General features: G+C 38.3%; 3 protein-coding genes across 12 annotated transcripts in view; 2 read left to right on the forward strand and 1 right to left on the reverse strand.

Moving 5' to 3' along the window:
* LOC146455677 (adenosine receptor A3-like) overlaps positions 1-26,798 on the forward strand; it is a 255,846-nt gene that overhangs the window by 61,845 nt on the left and 167,203 nt on the right. The window contains exon 1 of one of the 3 annotated variants that reach the window (XM_085094019.1): positions 22,585-22,632. The exons of the other annotated variants lie outside the window; for them this stretch is intronic. The gene's annotated coding sequence lies outside the window, so the exon portion shown is untranslated. Of the gene's footprint in view, positions 1-22,584; positions 22,633-26,798 lie in introns of those variants that run through there. 3 annotated transcript variants of the gene reach the window in all.
* Positions 1-26,798, reverse strand: part of LOC146455678 (CAAX prenyl protease 1 homolog) — a 276,576-nt gene that overhangs the window by 37,582 nt on the left and 212,196 nt on the right. The gene's annotated exons all lie outside the window — the stretch shown is intronic.
* LOC146455679 (galanin receptor type 1-like) overlaps positions 1-26,798 on the forward strand; it is a 100,612-nt gene that overhangs the window by 33,569 nt on the left and 40,245 nt on the right. For 3 of the 8 annotated variants that reach the window (XM_085094028.1, XM_085094030.1, XM_085094031.1), the window contains one exon: positions 9,135-11,577. In XM_085094028.1, the coding sequence (XP_084950154.1) occupies positions 9,135-10,370 (1,236 nt within the window). In that variant the 3' untranslated portion in view covers positions 10,371-11,577. Of the gene's footprint in view, positions 1-1,629; positions 2,385-7,492; positions 7,753-9,134; positions 11,578-11,816; positions 12,548-26,798 lie in introns of those variants that run through there. The other 5 variants (XR_014858987.1, XM_085094029.1, XM_085094032.1 and 2 more) reach the window with 5 other exon arrangements.

Below are 26,798 nucleotides of genomic sequence, written 5' to 3' on the forward strand. Positions count from 1 at the left end.
TAGTAACATTTTTTGAGTCGCGGATTTACTTGTCAAGTTGTGAGTTACGATTTTGGAACTAGTACCGTTCCCTGCAGCAAAATTTATTGCTTCTCAAAGAGAATTTAACAAAACATCATTTTAATATGAAATCATATATCAAGACTCGCCATCTCCAAGTGACAAGCTACCCGTAGGAATGCAGTCACAACAAAAACGGAGATTTTGAATATGTTATCAAGCACTACGGTTTTCAATTTTACGTCGTATGCAGCATAAGCGTGTCCTTATTGTAATGCTGAGAGTGTTTGCAGCAGGTTCCCGAACAAGGCTTGGGTGGCATTTTAAAAGGCTTTGAAATGGATGATAGTCTACCTTCAGTCTTCCGATACCGTGCGAGCAGAGGCCCTTCGATCTTCCTACATTATCTAGGAAGATAGAAGGGCCCTGCTGCTGCTGCTGGCAGGGTAGTCTTTCGAAAGTTGTACGTCAGCTAACACAAAATTAGGATAGCATAGTAACTGTAACCAGAATTATATATTCTGTACCGAGTGGTTTGGTAATGATTATCCTGAAACTTGCAGCTATATGAAACTTCAGTATTCTAAGCTCATTTGATGAAGAAAGCAAAACACAAATCTGCCGTCTGGTTTCGAAATAATGGGCATTTGTTCAGTTGTAAAAATGAGGTTTTTAAAAATAACCTGATATTTCAAACAGTTTACACTTAACAACAAAAAAAAAAAACAAATGCCTTCGTCGTAAAATTTGGACAGTTTCCATTTAGGACGTTTAAAATCAAAGAAATCGGTGAAATCTTTGTTACCAAAGAACCGCGACTCACAAATGTTACCAACGCCCCAATAAATAGGTTCGGGCTACCTTAGCTGAGAAATTAAGCCTCAGGGCGGCCACAAAAAAGGATTAAAAGAACAACCATATAACAAAAAAAAAATGTAAAAGCAAATCGTTCAACATTTTGCCACCCAATTTGCGTGGAACACGAACAGAAGAATGCCGATTTTACATTGAAGATCCTATCTCGAAGGATGGATTTTCTTACGAAACAGAAACATTTAAATGCAATAAATACACTGGCCCCTTAGGAAACTGTTAGTTTTATTTTTGACTCATTCCATGACTTCGGAATCACCAAGAATCTTTCCACTGAGCCAGTAATTAAATGTATAGACTTAGTACTACAACGTTCACAGTCATCTCTGTACCTAGTTGCCTTGAACGATAGGCAGGCTGATGTCACGAGATTACAATGCCCCGACAACGACGAACATAATTTGCGGGAAACATCATATTTTTAATCCTTCCGAGAAGCTCTACTGTTGGGCTATTATCTTGATTGAACAAGACGATCTGATACCTTGCTTCGGTGGCAAAACTAACATACGGAATTAATTTTAATACGGAATTAATATTGTAAATGCCGTTATTAGAAATATAAGCCGGACTCTTACCAGATTGTTTTGCTGAAAGACATCAGCAAGGAAAAAGAAAATGTGGGACTGTGGATAGTAAGAGGACTAAGAGAGTTTTAATTTAAATCGATTTTTGAAAAGGAAATAAAAGCTGATGTCCTTGGCGGTGATTTTACCAGATTCGTGCCCGTGCCTCGCTCGAACAAACAACAACGGTCACTTGCGTCACGTGCCAACAGCACACACCTAGGATTCAAAGGGTTAATGGAGGTTTTATTTTTTTAAGATCAACAAGATTCTGCAACAGTTTTTGCTCCCGCTTCCTTTAGAAAATGTAGTTTTTACTAAAAAGCAAAAATATCTTATAAGGGGTGAAACAGCCCTTTCTTTCCAGAGCGTATTCTATAGCTTTTTTACGCCAGCTCCAGTCTCTGTGGCATCCACTTTGAGTCTTAAGGGGCGAACAAAACATCTGTGAAATTATCTGGCGTCATCGGCTTAGGCCTCTTTGTGACTTGTGGATGGTTACTGTCAACGGAGACCTGATCAGTGATCAGCATGTTGCATTTGTGACATCGGCTATGTACAGAGTACAAAATTTAATAAAGCGGTTTGCAACTGACATGTTTTTTCCTCAATATGTTTCCCTATTGGTTAAAAGATACAACCAATTAGAAGTCAAACGCGGCGTTGTTTGCAAAGTTGTTTACTCTATACCCAAGGCCATAGCGTACAAAGATATCTACTGCAAATTACATTGAAGAGCACTTTCTAATGAGATTTCAGGATTTCCCACCTGAAAATAGCAGAAACCAGCTTTGCTCCCAGTTTTAATCAACTTGGCACAGCAGTTGACCGTGGGGACTGCCACCATTAACGAAATGATTTTGAATTTAATCGAGACATTTAAGCGGCTCGCCTTGGAAGTATGAAGGCCTTGTTCGATTGTTAACTCCAACTTGCAGATTTTCGGTAAGTTCCACTTTACACGACTTCGAGGCGTTAGAGGAAGGTAGTGACCAGTCCTTTAGTATGTATTTATTACGCAAAATTCCTTGTGGCAATGCGAGAATTCTTAAATTTTAGCCCAATAAGGTAATATTCAAAGGTTAATCACTTTTATTATTTTTACTGAACACAACTCTTTATATGAATGTGGTTTTTTTTTCCGGTTTGTGTTACTTACAAAATAAATGTTTTTATCTGAAACGTGAGTGCGGAGCGTTTCGCTTTAAAATTATGTTTAATGTTCTTAACTCCAACGAGTCTTCTGTAGCTTAGTCTGAGCAGAGCATCCGAACTAGTAATCGAAAAGTCTTGTTCGACTCCTGATCGGGAGCATTTGGATTTTCTTTCTCCGAGTATGCCTGTGTCACTCACTGAACAATACATCATTCTCATGTTAGGATTGTTTTCAGTTCTGGCCTTGCACGCTCTTAGCAGTGTAAGTCAAAGAACTTTATTCGAGCTGTAATTTCGGTCTGTCAGCAGGTGTATTCCAGTATTGCTAGAGTGCCTTGTTCGATCTCTGAGTAATTCGTTTCTTGTCATGATAACAAGGCATATCACACGCAAGACACTTTTCCTTCATTGAAATTAAGGGCCACTGTTTAGACTTCACAGGCTTTGACAGATTTGGCACCTTGTTTTTCCGGTGTATTGAAACAACGAGGCTTATTCAAATATTTATAAACTCAACCCGCAAGATGAAAAACACACGAAATTATTATCCCCTGGTGAGAAAATGAGCGAAACCAAATACATTAAAACCCAAACAATTTCATATTTTGTTGCAGCGTAGAAGTACAGCTGCAAAAGTGCTCTATGGATAATTATATTTTAACTTGTGTTGGTACTAATGATTTCAGTTCTTGAAATAGCTTTATTTTTTTTTTCGCTAGCACTGTAATTAAAATAAAGAAATATTGACCTGACATACTGTGCAATACCTGTCTATTTTGAGGATAAGTTGACAATGAAAAGGTAGACAGATTATTTCGTCCCGTCCTCAATATGAAAAAGTATAACACAACAATTTGAAAAAGGAAGGACCTGGAAGCCCTACATCCAAATAAAAGGGTTCGAGCTAAGGGTTTCTCGCCCATTTAACCAACTGTATTTTTGACGCGTCAAATTTAATTCATGCGCCAGAAAAACCGGCAAAGGATACCGAAATCGGAAAAAGACAAGGACGTTTTCACGGTAATTTTAAATGTTTTTGTACGTAAGGTAACTTAAATTTATTGACACCATTGAAAATAGCACTTCAAAATTAGTTAAATAGCCTAGTTTAAGCGTTGAGTTTTTTAAAGTATAAAGGAAGAGGCGGTTCCGTAAATTCAGGACACTTTGCAGATGTTTACATAAAGACGAACAAGAACTGCCCTTCTCCATCATATCGATGCATACAGACGTCTATCAAACTCTAAGACTTGAAGGAGCTATGCCTTCGCTTCGCAAATTTACTCGTTTTATAAAGTTCTTTTGAGCAGCATCAACAGTTCTACGATACCGTGCTTGATTTAAAACCACCGTGACAAATTAAGGAGAAGCACTTTTCTTTGTTACTTTGTAAGGTGAATGGTATAAAAACAGAACAGAGAGAAGATTCGATCGGAAGTTTGGATTGCAAGATCAAATCAGCTTAGGTGCAGCCAACTTAAGAGATTAGTTGCACACGCGTGTAAGTCATTCCTTGATAAGTCAGCGTTTGACAAGTTTTATATTCTCGTATACGTAAACCTCTGTTTAAAAACTGTCCTTCCAGTTTTCGAACAAGTTCACTGAGGGCACTTTGTTCACCTTTCATACACAAACATGTCAAAATTGTCAAACAACCTGTCAAAATAACGCCTTAGTTTCCTTTCCCTGACAAGAAAAAGCATTTGAAAAACGTTCGCTAAATGTTAAATGCAGTGTTAACAAATAAATTTCCACACGAATCTTCCTCGTCAGCGGAATAATTGTATACCTCAACTCACAAGGCAAACATACGTGACCTATTTGAAAACACCTCATCAATTATTCTAAGAAATGTATGCTACTCTATTAAAGAAAACAGTTGGGTTCTGGGATGTAACAATACAGGGTCTTTAGTTATCAACAACTTACATTTGGTCATGAATTGCATCAAAATACCTTATATTATTGGAATGAAGGTAAACGTATTAGCCATAGTGAGACTGCCTCAATAGGTCTCATAAAGGATTTCATGAGGTGAATTGTTTAAAAAAAAAAAAAGAATTTGAAAAGGTAACGAGGAATGTTTGTCTCACGGTAATTTGCATTGGCATTATGTTATCTGATTCACAGCTTGAGTCTTAAGCTAGCTTGTGAGTACTTGTACTGGCTTACTATTGATTGTTCCAGAACTGAAGAGGTATTATTAGATGTATTACATGTATTACATGTATTAGGTAGAACTAAATTTTTGATTCCACAGCACTGCTTGTTTTCTTGATTCCACGCATCACTAACAGTAATTTTTATTTCAGCTGTGTATTCATCACATGACATTTTCAAAAGCAACCATTTCCTATTATCTTCCGTGACATGGTCTAAATACGTCCGTCGCAACACTGATGCCAACGTCGTGCAAAGTTGACCAGCCACCGTAATTTCATAGTTTTCTTTTATTTTCTGCTTCGATATTTTCTGTTGTCTTTCTTTCTATGGACCCATGGTGATTTCTTTATATTTCTGGAACAAAAATCGATGAATCTACACTGATTCTGAGTCCAAACGTATCCTTGAATCGCATCATTGCAATACACAAACAAAGTCAATTCCCAACTCCATTAACACCTCAAATTAAAGTTGTTGCTTTTCTTTCAAAATATAGATAATATGAAATAAGGTCTCCAAGCATTGTCGTACACACAATAACAGCTCGCAAATTCGGGAAATAAGATTCCGTTTGCTAAACTTTTATGCGACTTGAAGTTTCAGCCAAAGAATCCGAACAGATCAACAAACTGTATTAATCGCACCACATACAATCCAAATTACAGATAAAATTAATTCTCAACTCCACTGACACCTCACATTCAAGTTGTTGAAATAGGCCTTATCTCGGTTTTCGACGCCATTTTGACAAGTAAGCAAACAGGCTTAAAATAACGGTGTTTGTATGAGAATCTGATGTCAAATAATTTTCATAAAACATCGCTTCTGAAAAATTCATGAATTGGAAACTTTTGGCACAAGGAAAAGGATTTTAAGAAAAAAATTGGAGAGATATAGCTGTGCCAGAAAGCGCCAGTCGCGTTTTGAACTTTCCATACATTTCCCTGTATTTTTTTCCCGCGAACTATTTTTAGTAGCAGTTCACGGCTGGTTCGCTATACAGACAAATGTATGGAAAGTTCAAAACACTACTGGACGCTTTCTGGCACAGCTACATCCCTCCTTTTTTTTTCTTAAAATCCTTTTTGTAGTGCCAAAAGTTTCCAATTTATGAATTTTATAGAAGCGATGTTTTATGAAAATTATTTGACACACAAACACTGTTAGTGTTATTTCAAGCCTGTTTGCTTACTCGTCAAAATGGCGTCGAAAACCTTGACATTAAAGGCCTATGATTTAAGTAATGTATCAAACACGAGACAGTGTTTCATCACATATCAAACACCGAGAAGAGACGGTTGAAAAGACGACGCGTAGCGGAGTATTTTTTGTCGAACTTCGAGGTTTTTGATATTGTGATGAAACAATGTGTCTCGATTTTGATATAACTTCTCAAACAACCGATTTTTAAGGGGAAATTTAGGATGCAAAAACGAGGAGTTTTTCATCAGATAACGGTGCACGATTTCCTTTGTCTTTGGCTTTTTAATTATCAATGAGTTTGAGAACTGCAAATAATAAAATCCATATCATATGAAACCGACGATGTTATCTTCAAAAGTTTTCCGATTGTTTGTGGCAACCGACCCCTCTGAGCTCCAGGCCCAACAAATGGATCAGGGGAGAGCTATTTTGTGATCATACTGCCGAAAAACCAAACCATCCGCACGTGAAAGATATCTTAACATGGGAACCAACGGTTCATTTTGGAAGGCATAAATACCCTCAGAAATTCGGAATTTACTTTTAAAGAGAATCTATGGTTTCCTTGGGCAAAGCGTCAGCTCAAAATTTCGTAACACCAGAGAACTAATTCCTTTCGTAAAATCGGGAGTAAAATGGTGTCGAAAACCGTGATAAGGCCTATTTTGGTTTTTCATTTCACAATCTGATTACATACGCATTCTTCCATTCTAAGTGATTCTTGATTTCATTCATTTAATGACCGCTTTTTCAAACAGTCTTAATTACACGAGACTGAAGAATCTATTAAGATTGAATATAAACTTTCCACGTTAATTATAAATCTTCATTTTTCATTTCGCAGACCGAGTAAACTGGACTGAAAAAAAAGCGTGAAAAACGTTTTACATTCTGAGAAATCTCACACGATTATTTATTATGATTGCATGCTTGTTTTTTTTTAACTGCACGACACTGAAGCATTTGTTAATTCTTAATGTAAATCTTCTTTCGCAATTATAAATCATTTTCCATTTCGCAAACCTTAAAAGTTGACAAAGCCAAAAGGCACAAAAAAAATTAGTTCCGTCTGAGCAAACTTACAATTGAAATTTATTGATAGTGAATACTTTATTTATGTGAAGCAATATACTTTAAGTAAGGTTAATTTCTAATATCTAAACATAAATATCATTTGATTATAACTAGCGGAGCGAATAAAATGGAAAGGAAAAACGCAGATAACCATAATTGATGACTTATAAAATTGAAAGAGCTTTTAAAACCCATTACATGACAGTTTCTCTTTCTTAGGGCAATAAACGGCGAAAGAGCAAAAACACTACCGGGTGGTTTCATTGTTTTTAGCCATTTTCATTTTTGTCTAAGGTTATTGATTTTCAAACTTTGCAAAATTGTTTCACTTTCTTTATTTTCTATGTATGAAATCCTAGAGTTCAATAACTAAAGTTATTGATCAGAACGAGCTGAGCTAATTAAAAGACACCGGTGTGGTTATATTTCATTACTTTTATTATTAATTTTCCTTCAGCGCAATTGAAGCCATTGATGATTTTCTGATCATCATTTGACGTTCATCATGTGAATAGCAGAATGGTACAGGTTGTCACAGATTTTTAATTTGCCACACCTTAATGTTTAAAATTTATGTTTGAATTTTTTTAATAAAGTTTTTGGTTACGAGAATTATTGTCATATGCAAGACCGAGGTGTAGGGCTGTCCCCATAAAATGTTTGGATTGCCATTGCCCAAAAGTGCGGACAGCAGCTCGTTTCAAAGGAAATTTGGGAGGTAAGATACTATTGAGGATTGATAAGATCGCTTGGATTGCGTTGATTTTGCCCAAGGTCTGTAAATCTACTGTAGCGCTGTTTTGTTGTCGATACGGCGAGTCATTCATTTAAAAAGTATATGTTACGAAATATCATAAGTAGGGAGGATGAATCTTTGAAAAAGAACTTAATTTATAACCATAAGACGCTTTCTTGAGGGCCAGTGTCGAAATTCTAGCCCACCAATTTGAAAACCTGCGATTTTGTTGTGAATTTCATACGAAATCCGTGTTCTGTGACCGTTTTTACCTAGAAAATTGTTTGCAGATTCACTGGCCTATTTTGTAGTGACCCCAAACAACTTTCAGTGTCTAAGCATAAATTTTTAAACGTCTCTCTATACGTTTAAACGGCAAAGAGAATCATTATGACAGTAGTTTTAATTTCCTCTTTCTTAGGCGCAAAGTGAAACAAAATATACGTTTGAACTTTGTTCACGGTTTATCGCTTAGAAACAAAGGATTTTTTAATATACCTGGATGATTTCGTAAGAGAAAATAGCTTTTTTAAACTCTGGAAAATGTTTCATTCACCAAATCTGTTGTTGCATCGCACAGCTGGAAAGTCCCGATCACTGAAACTACAAAGTATCCATAAAGCATCCATGAATTATGTTTTCAGCCAGAGACGCTATTCTTAGTAAAGCCACAAAGAGCTATTTGTTCACCCTAATTTCGGAGTTGTTCAGCTTATCTCACGAAAATGTGGTTTGCTAGAGGAATACTAAATTTTGTTTAACGCTGAAGGGCAAACAATCGCAGGTTATTATTTGGGACACGCGCAGAGAAACCAATCTACTTTTTTTTATCGTTTCTATGCCCCTCAAGGTTATGTTTGCCGTTAATGTTCATTACTTTTTTTAGTCGCTCTAAAGAGCTTCATGTCGAGACTATTTCCGCTAAAGAAGGTTACGCCTGAACGTCATAAGAATTTGAAATTCTAACCAGAAGAGCAGCAATGGGTGAGTGGGTCCATTTTTCCCTCGAATTTTGAGGATACGGCCGGCTAGTTCCACTGCCGCAACTGAGGTAAAATTAATCTGATCTTTCTCATTGCGGTGTCCTTTCTAGGATAACTTCCTATTGCATTGTAGTTTGATGTCAAACGTTTGAAACTGTTGCCGACTCTAGTCGAACTCAGTAACGCTATTGTGTTCAATTCGTTGGGGTGCAACAATCGATTCGTTGAAGTTTGATTCTGCGTTCAATCAGTTTCTCCGTGGGTAATTTCAGCTGAACTATTGCTGACCAGTAACTCATTTACTATTGTTAAGGGATTGTATATATTTTTATATAAGATATTGTTGGATCGGTGAGACCTAAAGCATAGTTTCCTTTTCAGATGACTCAGAGAACAAGAGCTATGAACGAAACCCTAAACACGTCTTCAGTGACCGCCTGGATTGAGAATGGGACGCCGGCTCCAACGTACTTTCAAGAACCTTTTGCAGTAAAAGTTTTCCAAATCACATTGTGGTCGACGATCGCATTCTTGGGCGTCATTGGAAACTTATTAGTCTGTCTTGTGGTCCTTAGGCGTCTTAGGAAGACCTCAATGAATTATTACTTGTTGAGTTTGGCCATCGCAGATATAGGGGTGCTAGCGATTATCTACCCGGTATCGGTGGCCAAATACGTCAGCCCAACTCGCTGGTTGCTGGGGAAAGCAGCTTGTTTGTACATGATACCCACCGAGGAAACATTCTTTGGATCCTCCATTTGGTCGATAACAGCCATTGCCATCGAAAGATACAGAAATATTGTTGGCGCTAACCGCTACCAGTTCTGGAAGAGATCTCGGTTAAGGACTACGTTGGCGATCATGGCTGTGTGGACAGCATCCTTCCTGGTTTCCTCTGTTCCTTTGTACCCTTTCATGGTTTACGATTCGACTTCACGTATCTGTTTTGTAAATTGGCCTACATCGTCTGGAAGGCCAGTGATGGTTTACATATATTATGTAGCTCTCATCGTTGTCTGGTATGTCCTTCCTCTGGCTGTCATCGCATTCACGTATTTGAGGATCAAGGAGCGAGTGTGTACCAGTGCTCAATTTCGTGACTCAATGGCACTTGACGATAATTACGACCACACAAAAAAGCCACCACCAACAAATCGTGCACGAGCCAAGAGAACCTGGAAAAAAAGTAACAAAACAAAACGCATCCTCACACCTCTGGTTATTCTTTTCGCTGTGACAATGTTTCCCTTGAACGCTCTCCGCTTGTGGCTGCTCATTGATCCAAGGTTTGCCGGCAGCCAATACTTCCACTTGGTGGTTGGCCAGATTGGGCTTTTCGTGATCATTAACTCCTCTGCCAATCCACTTGTGTATTATATCACCAGTAAAGAGTTCAAAGAGGCATTTAAGGCAATCCTTATTAGACTGAGAGAAAGGAAGAACATTTTCAAGGAGTTCGGACGCAGTAGTCTGAGAGCATGGTCATGGCGTTCCTCGAGGTTCACAGGTACGGATGAAAACGGAGAGAAACCAGCCAACGTTAACACGGGCAACAACAACAGAATCAGCCAGATTGGCCTAACAACTGCCGCTGCCCAGTTTGAAAGTGCCTTGTGATGTGTTTGATTTGACTCATGAACAATTTACAACCAATAACGGTTGGGGACGCCAAACAAGAATATTTAAGAAAATGCTTCAAGGGACATGTTCTGATTTCCAAGTCTTTAAAAGGGATATTTGCGTACGCTGATACAGTTTGATCTGTTCAGATATATCAGCTGAATTTTTCAATCGCGGAAACTTTTAGGGAACATATAACTCTCATGACTAATCCCCGAAATTACGAGATGCTGATGGCTTTCCGAAAATTGTGGCTGGCTTTATTTCGCTCTCTTAACGTCATTTTCACCCCTTGAAAACAGTTTTATGGGACTTAACACCAAAGAAAACGCTAGTTGTTCTTCACAATTAAATCCGAATTTCTGAGTCGATTTAGGCCATCAGAACAGTCCTTCAGCAAAATGAACTGTTTTTTTTTTTTTTATTTCTGAAAATATTTAGTCTGGCGCCGGAATAATTGCCACAACTTTACATAGCCCTCTTTTGGCCCTCGCCGTAAAATGAGTTCTGAGAAAGGTCAAAAACATATTTACGCCAAAGAAAATCAACTCTATTACTATTATAATAATTTGAAAGGACATTCAAAACAGGAACCAAAGACAGTACAGTAAGCAAAATCTATAGTTATATCTTGAACGCTACCGGCGTCAGGTCCACGTTAATTTTATTTTATTGTACAAAATGCAAAGGCTTCCATTGTTGCATAAGCTTAAAACTTTAGCAGAACACTGCAAAATTTGTCAATAGAATCTTTGCTTCTATTAAAGTTTTCAAAAGAAAAATAACAAAATTATTAAACCGTCAAGAAATAATCACTTGCAAGTTTTAAATTAATCGGTGTTCGACGAAGACAAATTTACATTCACCTGGCCGCCGGCCATAGAGCTGCTACAGGCATTATTTCCACCATCGCCCACGAGTTTCTGTAAGTCCTCCTCATCGAGCTGAGACGACTGAGCATTTGTTTCTTCTTTAGGTTTTTCAGTCATTTTGTTGCTCAAAACAATTTATTTGCAGATGGCAGCGCTTCCAGCCAAACTTACTTTACGTGACGCCAGTTAAAGAGGCAGTATCATGGGGTTTTTGACCTTTTTTGTTAAAAATGGTGAAATAAGACCTTCGCTTTGCTACAAAATAATTCTAGAACAACGAGAGGAGAGAAATCAACTCAATTCTTGACAGGAACAACTCGTACTCTGTTCTGGCGCATTTTGGAAACAAAAGTGCGACAACTTGAAAAACATTAGGCTAACATTTTTCAAGTTTCAATCCATACCGGCCTACTCTGTCTCTGGTCAGAGGCACTAATCGACAGTTTTATTGTGCTGGAGTGATAATTTATAACAAAACTAGACAATTTTTTTTTGCTTCTGTTGTCAGACAAACGTTTTTGGGTTTTGAAATGACATCGAATTTTCTTGATACTTCCCCTTTAAATTTAAGCGTAATCTTGTTGCGTAAAAAGCTGTAATGCAATATCGCTTTAATCTGCAAAGGGAAACAAGTTATTGCTTTATTTTCTCTCTCTCTCTTTTAAATTTGTAAAGTAAAATCCTCCCCTACCTTTTTGCATTCGAAGCAGATTGAAGGTTCATGATAATTTCGTTTTCGCTGCCACGCTGGCCGTCAGTGTCCGGGCCAGGGCCATGTTACAAGAATATGAGTGACACATTAATTCGTAATTTTAGTGCGACATTCAAACTGTAATCCCAATATATTTTAGACTGGCCGAAAGAATATTTACTATAGTTAGCTTTCTAGACGCAGGTATTAGCTTCATCAAAGATATCTGCCATACCCGCGTGCACCCTCAGTGGTATTCGTATAAGACAAAAAGATAAATATAAGCAAGCAATTCGATGCACCACGAACGAGTAGATGTCAACGAAACAACATTCACTTACCTGATATCAAAGCGACATTATGTAAGCAAAGAGATCAATGGATCTTAGACAAGAGCCGTTTTTATTAAACATTTTTTTTCCTCTTGAAAATTATAATATATCACTAACCGAAAGTGCACGACCGCAGAGCGTCAATGGTGTACAAAGAGTCTATAAAGGGAATGACTTTCTGTTAATGTCGTAAGGCACTCACTATTATCAATATACACATTGTACAGATCAACTTGTAATAAACTTAGTGAAATCAATTAGTAATGAAATGTGTAAGAAAATTCCTAATTCCGGATTACTAACAGTGGGAAACTTGGGAGTCGACTACTCGAGCAGAGTTGTCTCAAGCAAAAAGCTGAATCCTATCGACACTTGTTGTCAGTTCTGTTATCCAGTGTCTTTTCTTAAAGTTTCCACTTCTTCTTCTGCATAGATCCCCATGTCCTTCATCATGAGTGTTTAACACTTCAGCCGTTAACCGCTGTCATTTAGAGTTTTTGCGCTGCCTCCCGGGACTGATGAATGAAATTTTATTACTTGAGTGGAGCCCAAGGTATAATATAGGATTTCTTCTTAAGTCTCAAATGACAAAAAGGGGTCTACTGCGCGTGCGCTACGTATTGGGCGAGTCGCGCCTTCTGCGCCTGTTTCTTCCCTGTATCTGTCGAGGGATCGCGAACGTGACAAATTTTAAGTTGTCCTTCTGTTAAATGGTATGGGCACTTAGTAATATTCATAAACTTCGCGGGTAATATTTTTTGATATGTAAGAAATTGGTGTTCCCGAGTGGCGGTGACTGGGAAGGAAGGGATGATTTCAGCCGTTGCGAAATGTGGTGCGTCAGAGCTTCAGGGTGTTGTATGATTCAACCAAGTTACTAGTTACTAGTATTAGTGGACGAAGTTAAAAATCTACAGTTCTGTCTAGCTGGGCAACATGATAAATGTGGCGATAAAACATTAGCAAGCGATGATTTACGACTTGAAATCGTAAGGGGAATAATTTACTGCCTTTGTTTTGGTGGTAGAGATGACCACGTGACTATGTTTACACTTCATTTGCCGCTCATTGTTTTTAGTTTCTCAGAGGTAAAGCGTACTCACTTCCATTGTTCATAGCTTTTACCATCCTAACAATCTTCTCAGGAATGCCGTAGCTCCTCATGATCCTCCAGAATGTGGCACGATCTACTCTGTCAAACGCTTTCTCGTTGACAAAGCATACATAAAGGTTGGAGTTCAATTCAATACACTGCTCGATGATATTGCGCAGTATAAATATTTGCTCTACTGTATCACGACCCTTCCTAAAGCCTGCCTGTTCTTGACGCAGCTTTATGTTGACTCCGTCCCCTATACTTTTGCTGCTACTGCCATTAGCGTTATGCCCCTCCAATTGCCGTATTCCGTTTCACTATCAACCCACGTCTAAAATACTCGGGAAGTGGCTCCTGCTTTCATAACTTATGCAAGAAGTAATGTAAGACATCCAAAGAAGTTTCCAAGTCTGCTTTTAGAATCTCGATGGTCAGGCTATCAACTCCCCCAGCTGTTCCATTGTTCATCTCTTTGAGTGCTGCATAGATTTCTGCCTTTGTTGGTGCGTCAACAGCGATTTCAGGGTCAGGGATCCCATAATCCCCATCCAAATCTCACGCGTCTTCAGGTGCTGGGTGATTCAAAACTTCAGGGAAATGCTCCTTCCAGCGTTTCTGAATTTCATCTTGGTTAGTCATCAGCACTCCATCTTTGTTCTTTACCATATCCATCGTCCTTCCCTTCTTGTTTGACAGTTTTTTGGTGGCATTGTAGACTGTTTTAAGATTACCCTGTTCTGCGACTTTCTGTGCTCCCTCGGCAATCTTCTCTGCCCAATCATTCTTGTCTTTTTTGAGTTTTTCCTTCACGTCCTTGTCTTTAACTGAGTAAGCATATCTGTGCCGTTCTTTAATCCTTTCGGACCAGGTGGAATCCATTTTCCTTTTTAATTCTCTTCTCTCATCGATTTTACTCCAGCTTTCAGAACTGATCCATGGTTTGCTTGATCTATATTGGAACCCAAGCACCTCTTCAGCTGTGTCTTGGTATGTCTTCTTGATCTTCTCCACATCTTTTTCCACATCGTGGGTGTCATCAGCACTGTTGCTCAATTGGCCATCTGCTAAGCAGCTCAATCTGTTTCGAAACTCGCAGTTTTAAAAATTTCTGTGCCACTCTAGGCACTTTGAGCTTAGTCGTGTTGGTGTTGTACTTCTTTGTTATGCTCACTTTCTTCCCTGTTCTACACAGCCGCAAATTAACCTTTGCAATGACTAGCTGGTGGTCGCTTTTGACATCAGCCCCCCGGAATGCGCGAGTGTAAACTTTCCACAGACAGTAACATGATCGATCTGGTTTCTGGTTCGAGTGTCTTGTGATACCCATGTGTACTTGTGGATAACTTAATGGGGAAGCAAGGTTGTTGTGATGACCATGTTGTTGTTGGCACATAACTCGACAAAGCGCTACTCATTCTCTGACTTTTCTCCAGTCAGTTCATGATGGCCTACCACTCCTTCTTCACCACCTTGCTGGTCCCCTACGTTTGTATTCCAGGCCTCATCAAGAGCACTATATCATGCTTCGGGATTTTTTTCAATGACATTTTGCACCTGCTCATCCTTCGCCATTTTGAATTGGTCAGCATCATTTATTGGGGCATACACTTGGACAATGGTGGTTCTTATATAACGCGAGTTGAATCTTGATGTGCTGATGCCGTCTTACGCTGGTAACCAAGAGGTTAAACAGCCAGCCGCTTTCTCACTCAACATCATGGCTACACCACTCAGATGTGCATCATCTTCTCTTCCTGAGTAGAGCAGAGCTTCACCTGTTTGTGTACGCATACGCCCAAAACCCTCCCATCTGCACTCGCTGATGCCCAGTTCATTTATACCATACTTCCTCATCTCCCTTGCCACAACTGCGGTTTTCCCTATTCTGTATATCCTTCCGACGTTCCATGACCCTATCCTTGTGAAAGTCTTGGGAGAAGCCAACGGCCTCCTCAGCGAACACGTTTCCTTGTGTGTTGGTACTCTTAAACATAAACTTTATTTTTGCAGTTAGCCGATCATCAATAACCTCACACAAAACGGGTGACCCATGTATTCTTTCAGCATTCTCCTCTGCCACTCGCCAAGCATTTTTTTCAGTTTTATTCTGTTTATTTCTGGGATGGTTTTTCACAGAAAGGTTTTGTTTTTTTTCACATCGCTGAGGCTATGAATTACTGGAAAATACTGCTAGTCCAAGGTACCACCATCAACTAAGGCATCACCAATATTATTATTATTATTATTATTATTATTATTATTATTATTATTATTATTATTATTATTATTATTATTATTATTATTATTATTATAAATATGATAAATAGTGCTGCGTATGTGTGGCATGAACAAATCACAATTATTTCAATAAAAACTTGTACATTCGTTTCTTAAAGGTAGGAAAGCTCGATGAACCTGTGATTTGCATTGATAGGGAATTCCAAGCTGCAGTCGTTAAGAAACTCAATTCATGTCCTGATAGTTTCCTGAATGTCTATTATGATGGGCAACATCCTGTTGGACAACATTCAGGTTTCCTCCCAACTGCTACTTCTTCAATAGCTTTCTCCAGGTGATTTTCATGTGGTTCAGGCGATCCATTTCGTATTGTTTGTATCGGCATTTAGAGTCAGAAGGGTCTATCTTTTCAAGATCCTCCATCTTAAACATATCTTCGTATCGAAACAGTAGTTCATGGCTAAGTCTAAGAAAATTTCCATGCTCTGTGAGTGACCTTTTTTTCGGTGCCAGATACACCAAATTCGTCTGGGTGACTGACCACTCAGAACAGTTTCATTTAATTCGCCCGTGTTTTTTCTGAAGAATCTACGGTAGCCTTTGGTCTTGTAAAAACAAAGTGGCGATCACCATTAGAAACCAACTTCTCAGACCCATGGACAGTTACTTTCTTCTTTGTGGAGAATTCTGTGGGTCGATGCGTCACAAAAGCAACGTTTTCTGCAAAACTACATTTGGGTAGCTTTCGTTGCTTAGCATCATCTGAAGACATTAAAAGCTGTTCAAAGAGCTTTGGAAAAACCCTCTCTAGTTCCAGGTCTAACATTGGCTTCATCCTCCATGCTTTGCATGAAAACATATTTCCAATCAGCAGTGGTTTTGTAAGACCAAAACGTCAACTGCACATTGCGAACATGCGCTAACTGATGATGTGTGTTTTTATTGCCTTTTTCTTCCGTCTTAGGGATTTTTTTTTTGGTACAAAAAAATGCCCTTGACTTTGTGCCTCTGCCGGAAGCGCTCTCTTATTTCTTGGCTGTGATCTATTCCATACTGCTGTGGCTGATCTAGTTAGCTTCTGTTCCCCGTCTGCCTCAATCGATGGTCTGGTTTTTTCACGAGATCTTACACCTTTACTCTTTTATTCGTGTGCGTTACAGTGTATTGTCTCCTTCCGTAATAGGTTACTTTTTTCTCTTCTGCCTTTGACACAAACTCTTCAACATCGCTATCCACGGCAACTGGTCTTCCTTCATTTTCTCCATCTCTTTTCCATTTAGCCGATTACATTCCACTAACTGTTCAGCCTGTCTTTTACGCATGTGGTTCAAGTTTCGTTCTGACGTTTCCTCTACTGGTTGCAGTAAAGCTTCAAAATCTTGACATCTCTCTTTTCAAGGCTGAATTTTGAGACAAATTATGTGATGTTATATTTTAAGAATGGTAAACAAAGGATAGCATTTTTTTTTTAAATCAGTGACAGGCATACTCGATTACATGTTCGAATACTATCCCACTGAGCTTTAGGAGACTGGTGGGAGCTTGGCCACAAAACTAGATTCATGTGGCAAGCATCCTGCGGGAGAACTTCGTCTCTTTTTTCCGGCTATGCCTTTGTCGCTGACGGAAAATAAAAAGAACCTCTATGAGTGTGAATTTTGTTAGGGGAGTACTACATTGAAGGCATTCCCGACACATCACCATAGTTTAATGGCCCCGGGATAGGAAAGTTATCAGGGACTACTTTACAAAATAACATAAGCACTAATCTTAATGTTGAATTTACATGCACTTCCATGAAATGCTTTTGTAAGTGAGCAACGTCAATTCAAAATATTGCTCAAAACAAAAACATTTCGGTAGTACGCGTTTCCAAAATGTCTGTACAAAAGACATTGCAGTTTTAAGATAACTAGATAACTACCAAACCAAGTCAGACTAGACGGCCACGTGGTTCTGATGGTCAAGAGATTGAGCAACCCGTCTAACGTGGCCAAGAATTATGTTTTTGAAACCGTGTGGGTTCCGTATCTACCTGCTTGAGCACGATGCATCTCTGCACATACTTTTCTAATCGTAATTTGTCTATAAAGTCAGTTTTTCAAGGATTTTGACAAGGCAACAAGCATTGTTTTCACTTGGGTTAGAAAGCTTGGCGACCAGGCTTGTAATGTGTTGAAGAGGTACTGAACCACTTGGAATCTTCCGCACTAGAATCTTAGAACGGTCCCACTTTCAGATACATGCAACTAATAAAGCGACACGATTTCTTAAGTATTTTAAACAAAGGAAGAAGCTTATCTTCAATGATAAGCAGCTATAAATATCTTGCTGTTGATGTGGATGGCGCTCTGACGTTGATAACCATTCATATATGCAAGAAGTTCTATCCCAAGCTTCGCTTGTTGAACATCATCATCATCATCATCATCACTATTATTATTATTATTATTATTATTATTATTATTATTATTATTATTATTATTATTATTATTATTACTAGTAATAATCAAAGATTAGGGAGTGCGTTCAATGATCTCGATACCAAGTTTTCTCTCCTTTGCCAAATTGGTGATGATGTTATCCGCCCCAGCAAAATCTGTGGGGATTCCAGATACGCGTCCCAAGATCCATTCGTTCAATGCTGTCTCATTCAATCTCGACTCCAAGTAAGAAATGGTAAACGTGCAGCGTGCAGCTATCGAGTTATGGATGCACGCGGGGGGGTTGCTAAGCACGAAAGAAGCGTGAAAGTTGCTCGAGGCGTAGCCTCTCTAGATTCTTGAGTACCTAGCAAACCTCTCAAGTGCATCCATAACTCGATGGTTGCACAGCTGTGGCGTTTACCATTTCTTTCATAACATATATTAGTCTGGAGGTTTTCTTAATTACGACAGTGGTGTCATTCTTATATGCTAGCAAAATCTGACACAATATATGATTTATTTTGCAATCACCTCTCCACAGAGTATACCGTTTCTCATCCTAAAATCTCAGAGCCAAACCTTTTCAAAAGAGTATAGGCGACAGAAATTTAGCGATAAATACGCCTTCAAAGAAATTTACAAGGTTTTTAACCGTACTCACTGTTAATGACTCAAACTTCTGCAAGGCTGATCGGATTGCGTAGAAAACTTCACACGACAGCAACATGATAGAAACCAAACCGAGAATCAACAGAATGCGGCGACCGTGGACAGCTGTTTCGAGCTGGTTGGCTCTCGTCAGCACGGTGTAGCACAGCAAAAAGTAGAACAACCAACGTGAGTCGTGTGGTCTACCAAATGCACGTGGTAGTGATTTCGGATTGGCCCAAATTCAGACATCCGTCTATGTCATAGCACGTGACTACGAACAATGAACAAAAGAACTAAAATATCACGTTGCTGTCGCAGGCCTTGTATTTGTGAAGGAAAGTTTTGCTTTTCTCATTTAACTCATTGCGACAGCGACATGATATTTATCCCGTGGACGTAAGATGTGCGCATTTTTTTATAAAACTTTTTTTTTTACCCCAAATAATGAAAACAGCTAAAACCTCGCAGTCAATAGCGCAACAATAAATCAGTCTGCAAGTAGAGTTATCAAGTAATCTTTATTCTATTTAAAATTCCACCAAAATAGTCAACACACTGAAGAATCATTGATAAAAGTATTTTAGTCTCGTTCACTTGCCTTGTGAAGATTGTTTTCAATAATTTTGACAGATCCTCAGGGAATAAGATCTCAAATGAGCCAACGATTTCAACCTTTTTTGTGTTACAGTTGAAGACAAATTTGCTCGGGTGATCTAACATAGAAGTTAGACTACTGGATACAGGGTACGTGTTAAAAATCTCTAATCAGTAAATCTTGATGGAATCAAACAAGCAAGGACGCCGAGAAACCAAGCTTACGTCAGCGTGCAACCTGCGGGCAAATGGATGATGCGTATCAGCCAATCAGAACGCGCGCTTTACTGACGCTATTTATTGAGAAATTTGATCGAATCACTTCCTTTATATCATGTTTCCAATTTATCACATCACATTTTTAAATTGTCTCATTCTATCTTCTTTTCTTAGAGTGATATATCTGATATTTTTTAGTTGTTTTTCAAGACCTAATAGCCCCGTTTCACTTTCCTTAAATATGGTTTGTTACAAATATTTGGGTAGAGCTGATTGATAAAATTGTGAAGTGTCGTATCAATGTATTGTTCGAATTAAAAAAAGCTTCGAAACAATTGAAAGCAATTCTTTGTTATACGTAACATCGAGCAAGCACTTTGGTCTATTATACAGCACAATACAATAATTTTATTCGTACACGAGTAAGGTTAAAGCAAAGCCGCGTGTAGCGTCGTGATCAAAAACAGACCGAGATAAAAATGTTAGTTATTAAATATTGACTCTTAAACCTTGAAAAGACATAGGGCATCTTGGGAAAACGTTTCGGACAATTAATATCCTAAAATAAGAAAAGAAAGTAGTCGTTCGCCGCGTATGTGACGTACGTACTGTAATGACACAGGAACGTATTTTTCCAACAGCAATGCATTATCATATTCACATAGTTGAAAAATGATAAATTATGACAGATACGTAAGTCCCCCCGGTAGTGTACATCCATAAAATGAGGGTCCCCCAATGATAAGAGGTACTTACAAGCGTTGTCCAATGCAAGATTAGCTAGCGAACGACCATCGGCGGCCCGATCAATCCGAACGAACTGCGAGATGCAGCAAGAAACAATTGGGACTCCAAGTGCGTAATTCGGTGAAGGGATTCTGATTACTCAGGCTGTGGCAATCGTACAATTTATGGTATAATGCACTCCCAGTAACTCAACAAGCGCAGGTAGTGCTTCCTGTACTTCCCGTAATTATAAAAAAAATTACTTAAGATGGCGACGACGGTAATGGACTAACAATTGAGAACAAGTGAGAGACAATGACGACGTTCTCTAAAGATAGGAATGTTCAGTTTTATCACTTTCTGTCCTTATTTCAGATCCCATAACTTGGACAATATTTCTGAAATAACAGCAGGCGTATTGGCTTTTATGTTTGGAAATGTCAGCAAAGATGCAGCCAAATATACGCATTATATAAAAGCCCTTCTTTTTCGTTTCTGTTTTGGTAATAAAAAAAAATGTTTGTACAGATTAGAAACTTTTTAAATTAACATATAATTAATACTCTGCCGACAGCATGTACGTGATCTGTCATAAAAACTATATATATGCACTACTTTGAAAGAGAGCCATTTAATTTTAAAATTAATTCTTTCAACAATATACTTTTTTTCTACTGGAGAATAATTCCATTTTGTAAAATTCAATTCGGACGACAGGGAAGAAGCGTCTTTTGAAGTTAGCCATAACAGCAGGATAGGCGCCATAACTGTGATTAACTAAAAGGTAACTTTTCCTATTTTGTTGCAGACTACCAGGGCTAATGCAAGTCTTATTAATAATTAATTTTGAAAAATTATTTTTCCATCATTAAAGACTTTTTTTCTTGTGAAATAATGGAAGATGCTTATAGTTTTTAGTACCTCCAACAAGTCAAAGAAAAAGCCAACCAGACGATGGACACCGTCAGATTCAACATTACGTGTAGATTTCATTTTCGGAAAGTAAAACGTGCTTGAAAGTTTTAAATACCTATTGTTTGATCACACTAGCTGACCTATTGGGACATTGTGCCATGCTTCCTTTAAAATTTGTTTAGCTAGGCAACATTTCCTGCTATCACGTTAGTCTAACAGTGTCGTGTGCTGGGATCCATTTGTGTTTGAAGCAGGCTTTCGTCTGCCGGATTCAGGAAAGGCCAGGTACCTCATTTTCAAAGATTTATCTGATTACTAAACATGCTTGTAATTTGTTAATACTGGACGAGATAGCAAAAAGCATTTTCAGTCCCTAATAACATTTCCAGTTCAAAATGGTGAGCAATAAACATAACAACAAAGCGTTGATCGAATTTTGAAATATGAAAACAAAAATTAGAATTCAAAATTACATTAAAATTAAAATTCGTCTGGAACAAAATTAGGGTATAGTACACAAACTGAAAGGAACGCCCTAAATTTAGCTGTTAACTGTTTTTTATCTTGAATAGACCCGTTTCAATATATTAATATATTGATTTTGGCTACGAGGGTTCTGGGAATAAAACAACAGAAATTCCATTGAGGCTCTTCTCCAATTTTTAACAGGCCTCTTCTCGTGAACAAGCCGCAATTTTAATTTGGCCGGGTGAAAGTGGCGCAGAAAACCAATGGCAAATATTTTTTGGTATGAAATTTATTTTTTCTGAAAGGGCGCTTATTAAAATTTATCACTGAAAACATTTTTAATAAAAGATAACAACCTTTTTTTGATAATGATAACAAGAACAAGTGATGACGATGATATCAACATACTGATTGGCAGGACTTAAAACGAACTCTAGCCTGTAGGCAATTATACCATTACCGCAGGCATTTTGGGGCCTTCACAGGCATGTTATTTTAATAGTTTTTGAATAATTTTTTAACGAAAAAAGATCTCGTGTCTGTAAGTTTAGAAAATCAGCAGTTCAGGCACCATATTTCTTGAACTGAAAATGGTTTCCGGGAAAAAAGGACCATCAGTTGTTTTTTTGACTGACTTATATTAATACCGTTTTGACAAGTTTACATCTTGTGCCTCAGGCTACTCCAGCTTTAAAACCGATATCAGTTTGTTTAAACAAAAAAACAACAACACTTGTTTCCTCGTAAAACATGAACAGGAAGACGCTTCTGTAGATTTTAACGTCCGCAACGGCGCCTATGATGAGCCGGATTCGTTATCAAAAATAGTTTGCGCAAATATGGGCTGCAATTAAGAAACTGCAACTGACATTTACGCATCAATGTATAATTAAAGTGGCCGACCATTGGCAACGCGTCATTAATTGCCTTTGGAACCTTCAGTTTAATCTAACAACATCATTGCTTTCAAGTTCTCCCGGCCGACCTGAATGATCCACTGTTTCCCTTTCGTAAGGATTCTGCAAGCTAGTGTAAGTACATAACTATAGTAGATGGCAGTGTAACTATTAAGAGCTACTGACTGTAAATATCAAAAATCCCACGACAAAGAGGAAATTTCAGATTTCATTTTATTTCACCTAAATATTCCCTTTGGTGAACTATTTTCAAAAATTACAATTAAAAGTTCCACCGCTCTTTCCTTTTTCTAAAAATTAAAAAAGTTGAATTCACGGATTCACGCCCGATTCAGCCCCCCGGAAAAACGCGAAAATCGTGCATCTTTAGCAGCCTCGCACACAGCAACGATAACTACTCCCGTTTTTCTATCTCTGCTGCAAGTAAATCTTTCTATTATCTCTCGTTTAGTGTAAAAATGAAGTCGCAAGTCATATTTTTAATGTGCTAATTCGCTAGTTGAAGACAGCGACCTTCGAGGGTTAGATTTCGAATTGAAATTAGGGCCGATTTCAGAGGCCTATATCTGTACCGGCATATGTTTTCTGGAGCAAATCTATAGGTGAAGTCTAACCTTAATCCTTCCTTTTCACGCTCTCGAAGTGCCTTTTTTGGCCCGCTAAAAGCGAAGCATCCTGAAGAAAAAGTGTGCAGGGTATTTTGACTAGTTCGATGGCTCGCTGTCACGATTACCGTCACGCAAATCACATAACTAAAACCATGCACTCATCTAAAGTTTACGTTTTTTTGCTCTCAACGACAAATCTCGAAGGCAGGTATTTAATATTTCAGTTCCTTTACAATACCACGTCATTATTTCAAATTTTGCAAGTAATAAATATTAGAAACCGATCCACCGTGGGACTCGATCTACATGATAAATTTTGCCGACATATTTTAAGCGCCCGTCACAAACGTTGATATCGCACTATACAAACTTCCTTTCAAATCTCACCAAATTAACTATTATACTCTTGCTATCTACATCAAAAAAATATTTCAAAAGATAAATGGCTCATCTTCAAGACATCTACTAACTTTCTGTGTCGATTTATAGAGTTGAAACACAACAACAACGTATTCACATACCGCACAGGCAATCACGGCTTAATTAAATTTATCCGAAAATACAAAAAGAGCTTTGTACTCTACGTGCTGTAATTAGTATTTGTTTTATCTACTCAATGACAGAGGGCTTACCTCACTTTCTTAACTGTTTGACTGTAAAGTTATACTAGAAATACGTGACTCGCAAAACCTCGCGAAGCTGGGGCTGGGTGGAAAGCCCTCTTTACACGTATTGTAGCATCAAACGAGGAGATTAAAAGGCGCATAAGAATTTTTTTTTTTTTTATGAGCATAGTGTTTTCGTAGTTGCACGGGCTAGTTTGCGGTTGAAAATCTATTTCTGTCGCGACGTAATGTACAACGGGCGTGCAGCGCTGTCGTGTTCGATGAATTTATTTCCCACGGAAAATTATTTACCGCGGCCACAAAGCGTGTAATTTCTTTAATGCACTATTTCACAAAAAAAGATTTCTAAAAGAAAGGGAAAAGATTCTGGAGAGATAGTTCTGTATCCAGTGAATATTGATGAACATTGCAGTTGAAATTTGATCATGCACGCATATGTTTTTCGGTGTATGCAAATTTTGCTCCAGACAACGCCAGACAGTCTGACGTCATTGTGCGGACACCTTCAAAGATATAAACATATATATATATATATATATAAATATATTTTTCGCTCGAATTCGCGCGGCTTAGCTCCGCTCGGGCCGGCTCGGCCCGACAAATTTATTAACCTCGCTACGCTCGGGCCTTCGGCCCTCGCTTCGCGAGGAATTATAAAGCGACAAGATTATTTGCATTTCTACTAAAGAATATACTATCCATAATCGAATCCTGAAGGAACTAATTATAGAACAGGAATACTCTGTCTGATTGTCTCACCACTAAACAGGAACGTATTCGTTTCCTTTGGTCGATTTTATGACTCTTGAACCCCATTCAACACTGCTGAAAGTCCGTTAGTTATGCTTATCTGCAGGTTAAATCAGCACATGGCACGGTCGTTTTCATTTGATGCCGTTTGTGATTACATGTAGCGTGACACAAAGATCACTTCCGGTAGCGCGGGGGAATACAACTAAACTAAGCTAAGTTTCCTTCCACCAGTGAACTAAACCCTAACTGAAAAACAGTTTTTGAGTTTAAAAATCCACGCATGATGTCGTACCTGTTATTTTATCTTTTCATTTGATCTCCTGTTCTCTTTTTTTGTTCATTTAATTACGGGCTCAGTAAACGGAAGTAATGGGAATTAAGGTGGAGGGGGGAACATAACCGGGTGTTTCTTCTTATTGAGCCTTATTTATGGAAGAATTTTGAGTTTCTTTCCGAGTTTCGTATTGAAGTCTCTAGTTCGAAGTTCTCTGATACGTAACTGAAGATTTCCAAGTCAGTTCCAGGCCTGTGCCGTTCTTCACCATGGCGCAGATACTACCCTGGTCATTTTCTATGGTTGTTCAAGCAAGAGCCGTGAAAGGATCTTTTGCCGGGCCTCGCAGCCGTTCTGTGTCTCGTCACGTAACGCTCTATTTGCTTCTTCTTGAGATTTCTGGATGTCGCCATCCACGGGATGATATTTATACCCTCGCGGGTTTTTGTCGCAAGCAAGACGCGAAAAGAAGGAACTGGTTTGCTGCGCTGTGAGAAATTCCCAAGTTTTAAAGAGAAGTTTCCCATTCGGAACACCAGACGCCTCATTTCCTTAGCTACGTACCACTTTCGGATAGTTGCGGTCTTGAAAGTTATCAATACATAAATACCCACCACCAACACCCGCCATTCCCCGTTCCGACCGCCTCCTAAATATAATTTTTCAGTTCAAATAGAGCCTGAGTTTTAAGGTTTCCATTTAATCAAGAATTGGAGACCATCACAAGAATCGGTGAGATTAAAGCAGATGCTCGAAATTACTAAAAACGTTGTTCATAAGATGCTCCAAAATCTTGTATGATTTTTTTATTTTTTCTTTAAAACCTTAAAAAGCTCCTATAAACTTTAAGAAGTTGCTAAGTACTCAACTAAACAAAGGTTTATTTTATTTCACTGTTCCTTTGCTCCTGAGCTGTTCATGACTTGCTAAAACGAGATACATTTTCTCACTCAAGACCAATTGCCAAATATGCCCACAACTATGACCCCCATCCCCTTCCAATCGAATTGTTACTCGATTTTTGGCCTTAAATTCTCCAATAACAAAAGAACAAACAAAAGGCAATAAAATAACACATCAAACCCGACAATTTTCGACAAGCAACTGCAAAAAAAGCAGTGCTCCACCATACCCTAGCCAACCCCGCCTCGCTCCACTCCCAAACAACCACCACTTTACTTTACTTAATTAAAGGGGAAAAAAGAGAACAACAGATCAAAATGAAAGATAAAATAACAGATACGTGGAATTTTAACTCAAAAAATGATTTTTCAGTTAGGGTTTAGTTCACTGGTGGAAGGAAAGTTAGCTACCGGAAGTGATCTTTGTGTCACGCTAATCACAAACGGCATCAGATGAAAACGACCGTGCCATGTGCTGATTTAACCTGCAGATAAGCATAACTAACGGACTTTCAGCAGTGTTGAATGGGGTTCAAGAGTCATAAAATCGACCAAAGGAAACGAATACGTTCCTGTTTAGTGGTGAGACAATCAGTCAGAGTATTCCTGTTCTCTAATTAGTTCCTTCAGGATTCGATTATGGATAGTATATTCTTTAGTAGAAATGCAAATAATCTTGTCGCTTTATAATATAACTTTACAGTCAAACAGTTAAGAAAGTGAGGTAAGCCCTCTGTCATTGAGTAGATAAAACAAATACTAATTACAGCACTTAGAGTACAAAGCTCTTTTTGTATTTTCGGATATAAAATTTAATTAAGCCGTGATTGCCTGTGCGGTATGTGAATACGTTGTTGTTGTGTTTCAACTCTATAAATCGACACAGAAAGTTAGTAGATGTCTTGAAGATGAGCCATTTATCTTTTGAAATATTTTTTTGATGTAGATAGCAAGAGTATAATAGTTAATTTGGTGAGATTTGAAAGGAAGTTTGTATAGTGCGATATCAACGTTTGTGACGGGCGCTTAAAATATGTCGGCAAAATTTATCATGTAGATCGAGTCCCACGGTGGATCGGTTTCTAATATTTATTACTTGCAAAATTTGAAATAATGA

Source organism: Pavona decussata, unplaced genomic scaffold, assembly GCF_977016875.1.
Source record: "Pavona decussata unplaced genomic scaffold, jaPavDecu1.1 SCAFFOLD_272, whole genome shotgun sequence".
Lineage (NCBI taxonomy): Eukaryota > Metazoa > Cnidaria > Anthozoa > Scleractinia > Agariciidae > Pavona > Pavona decussata.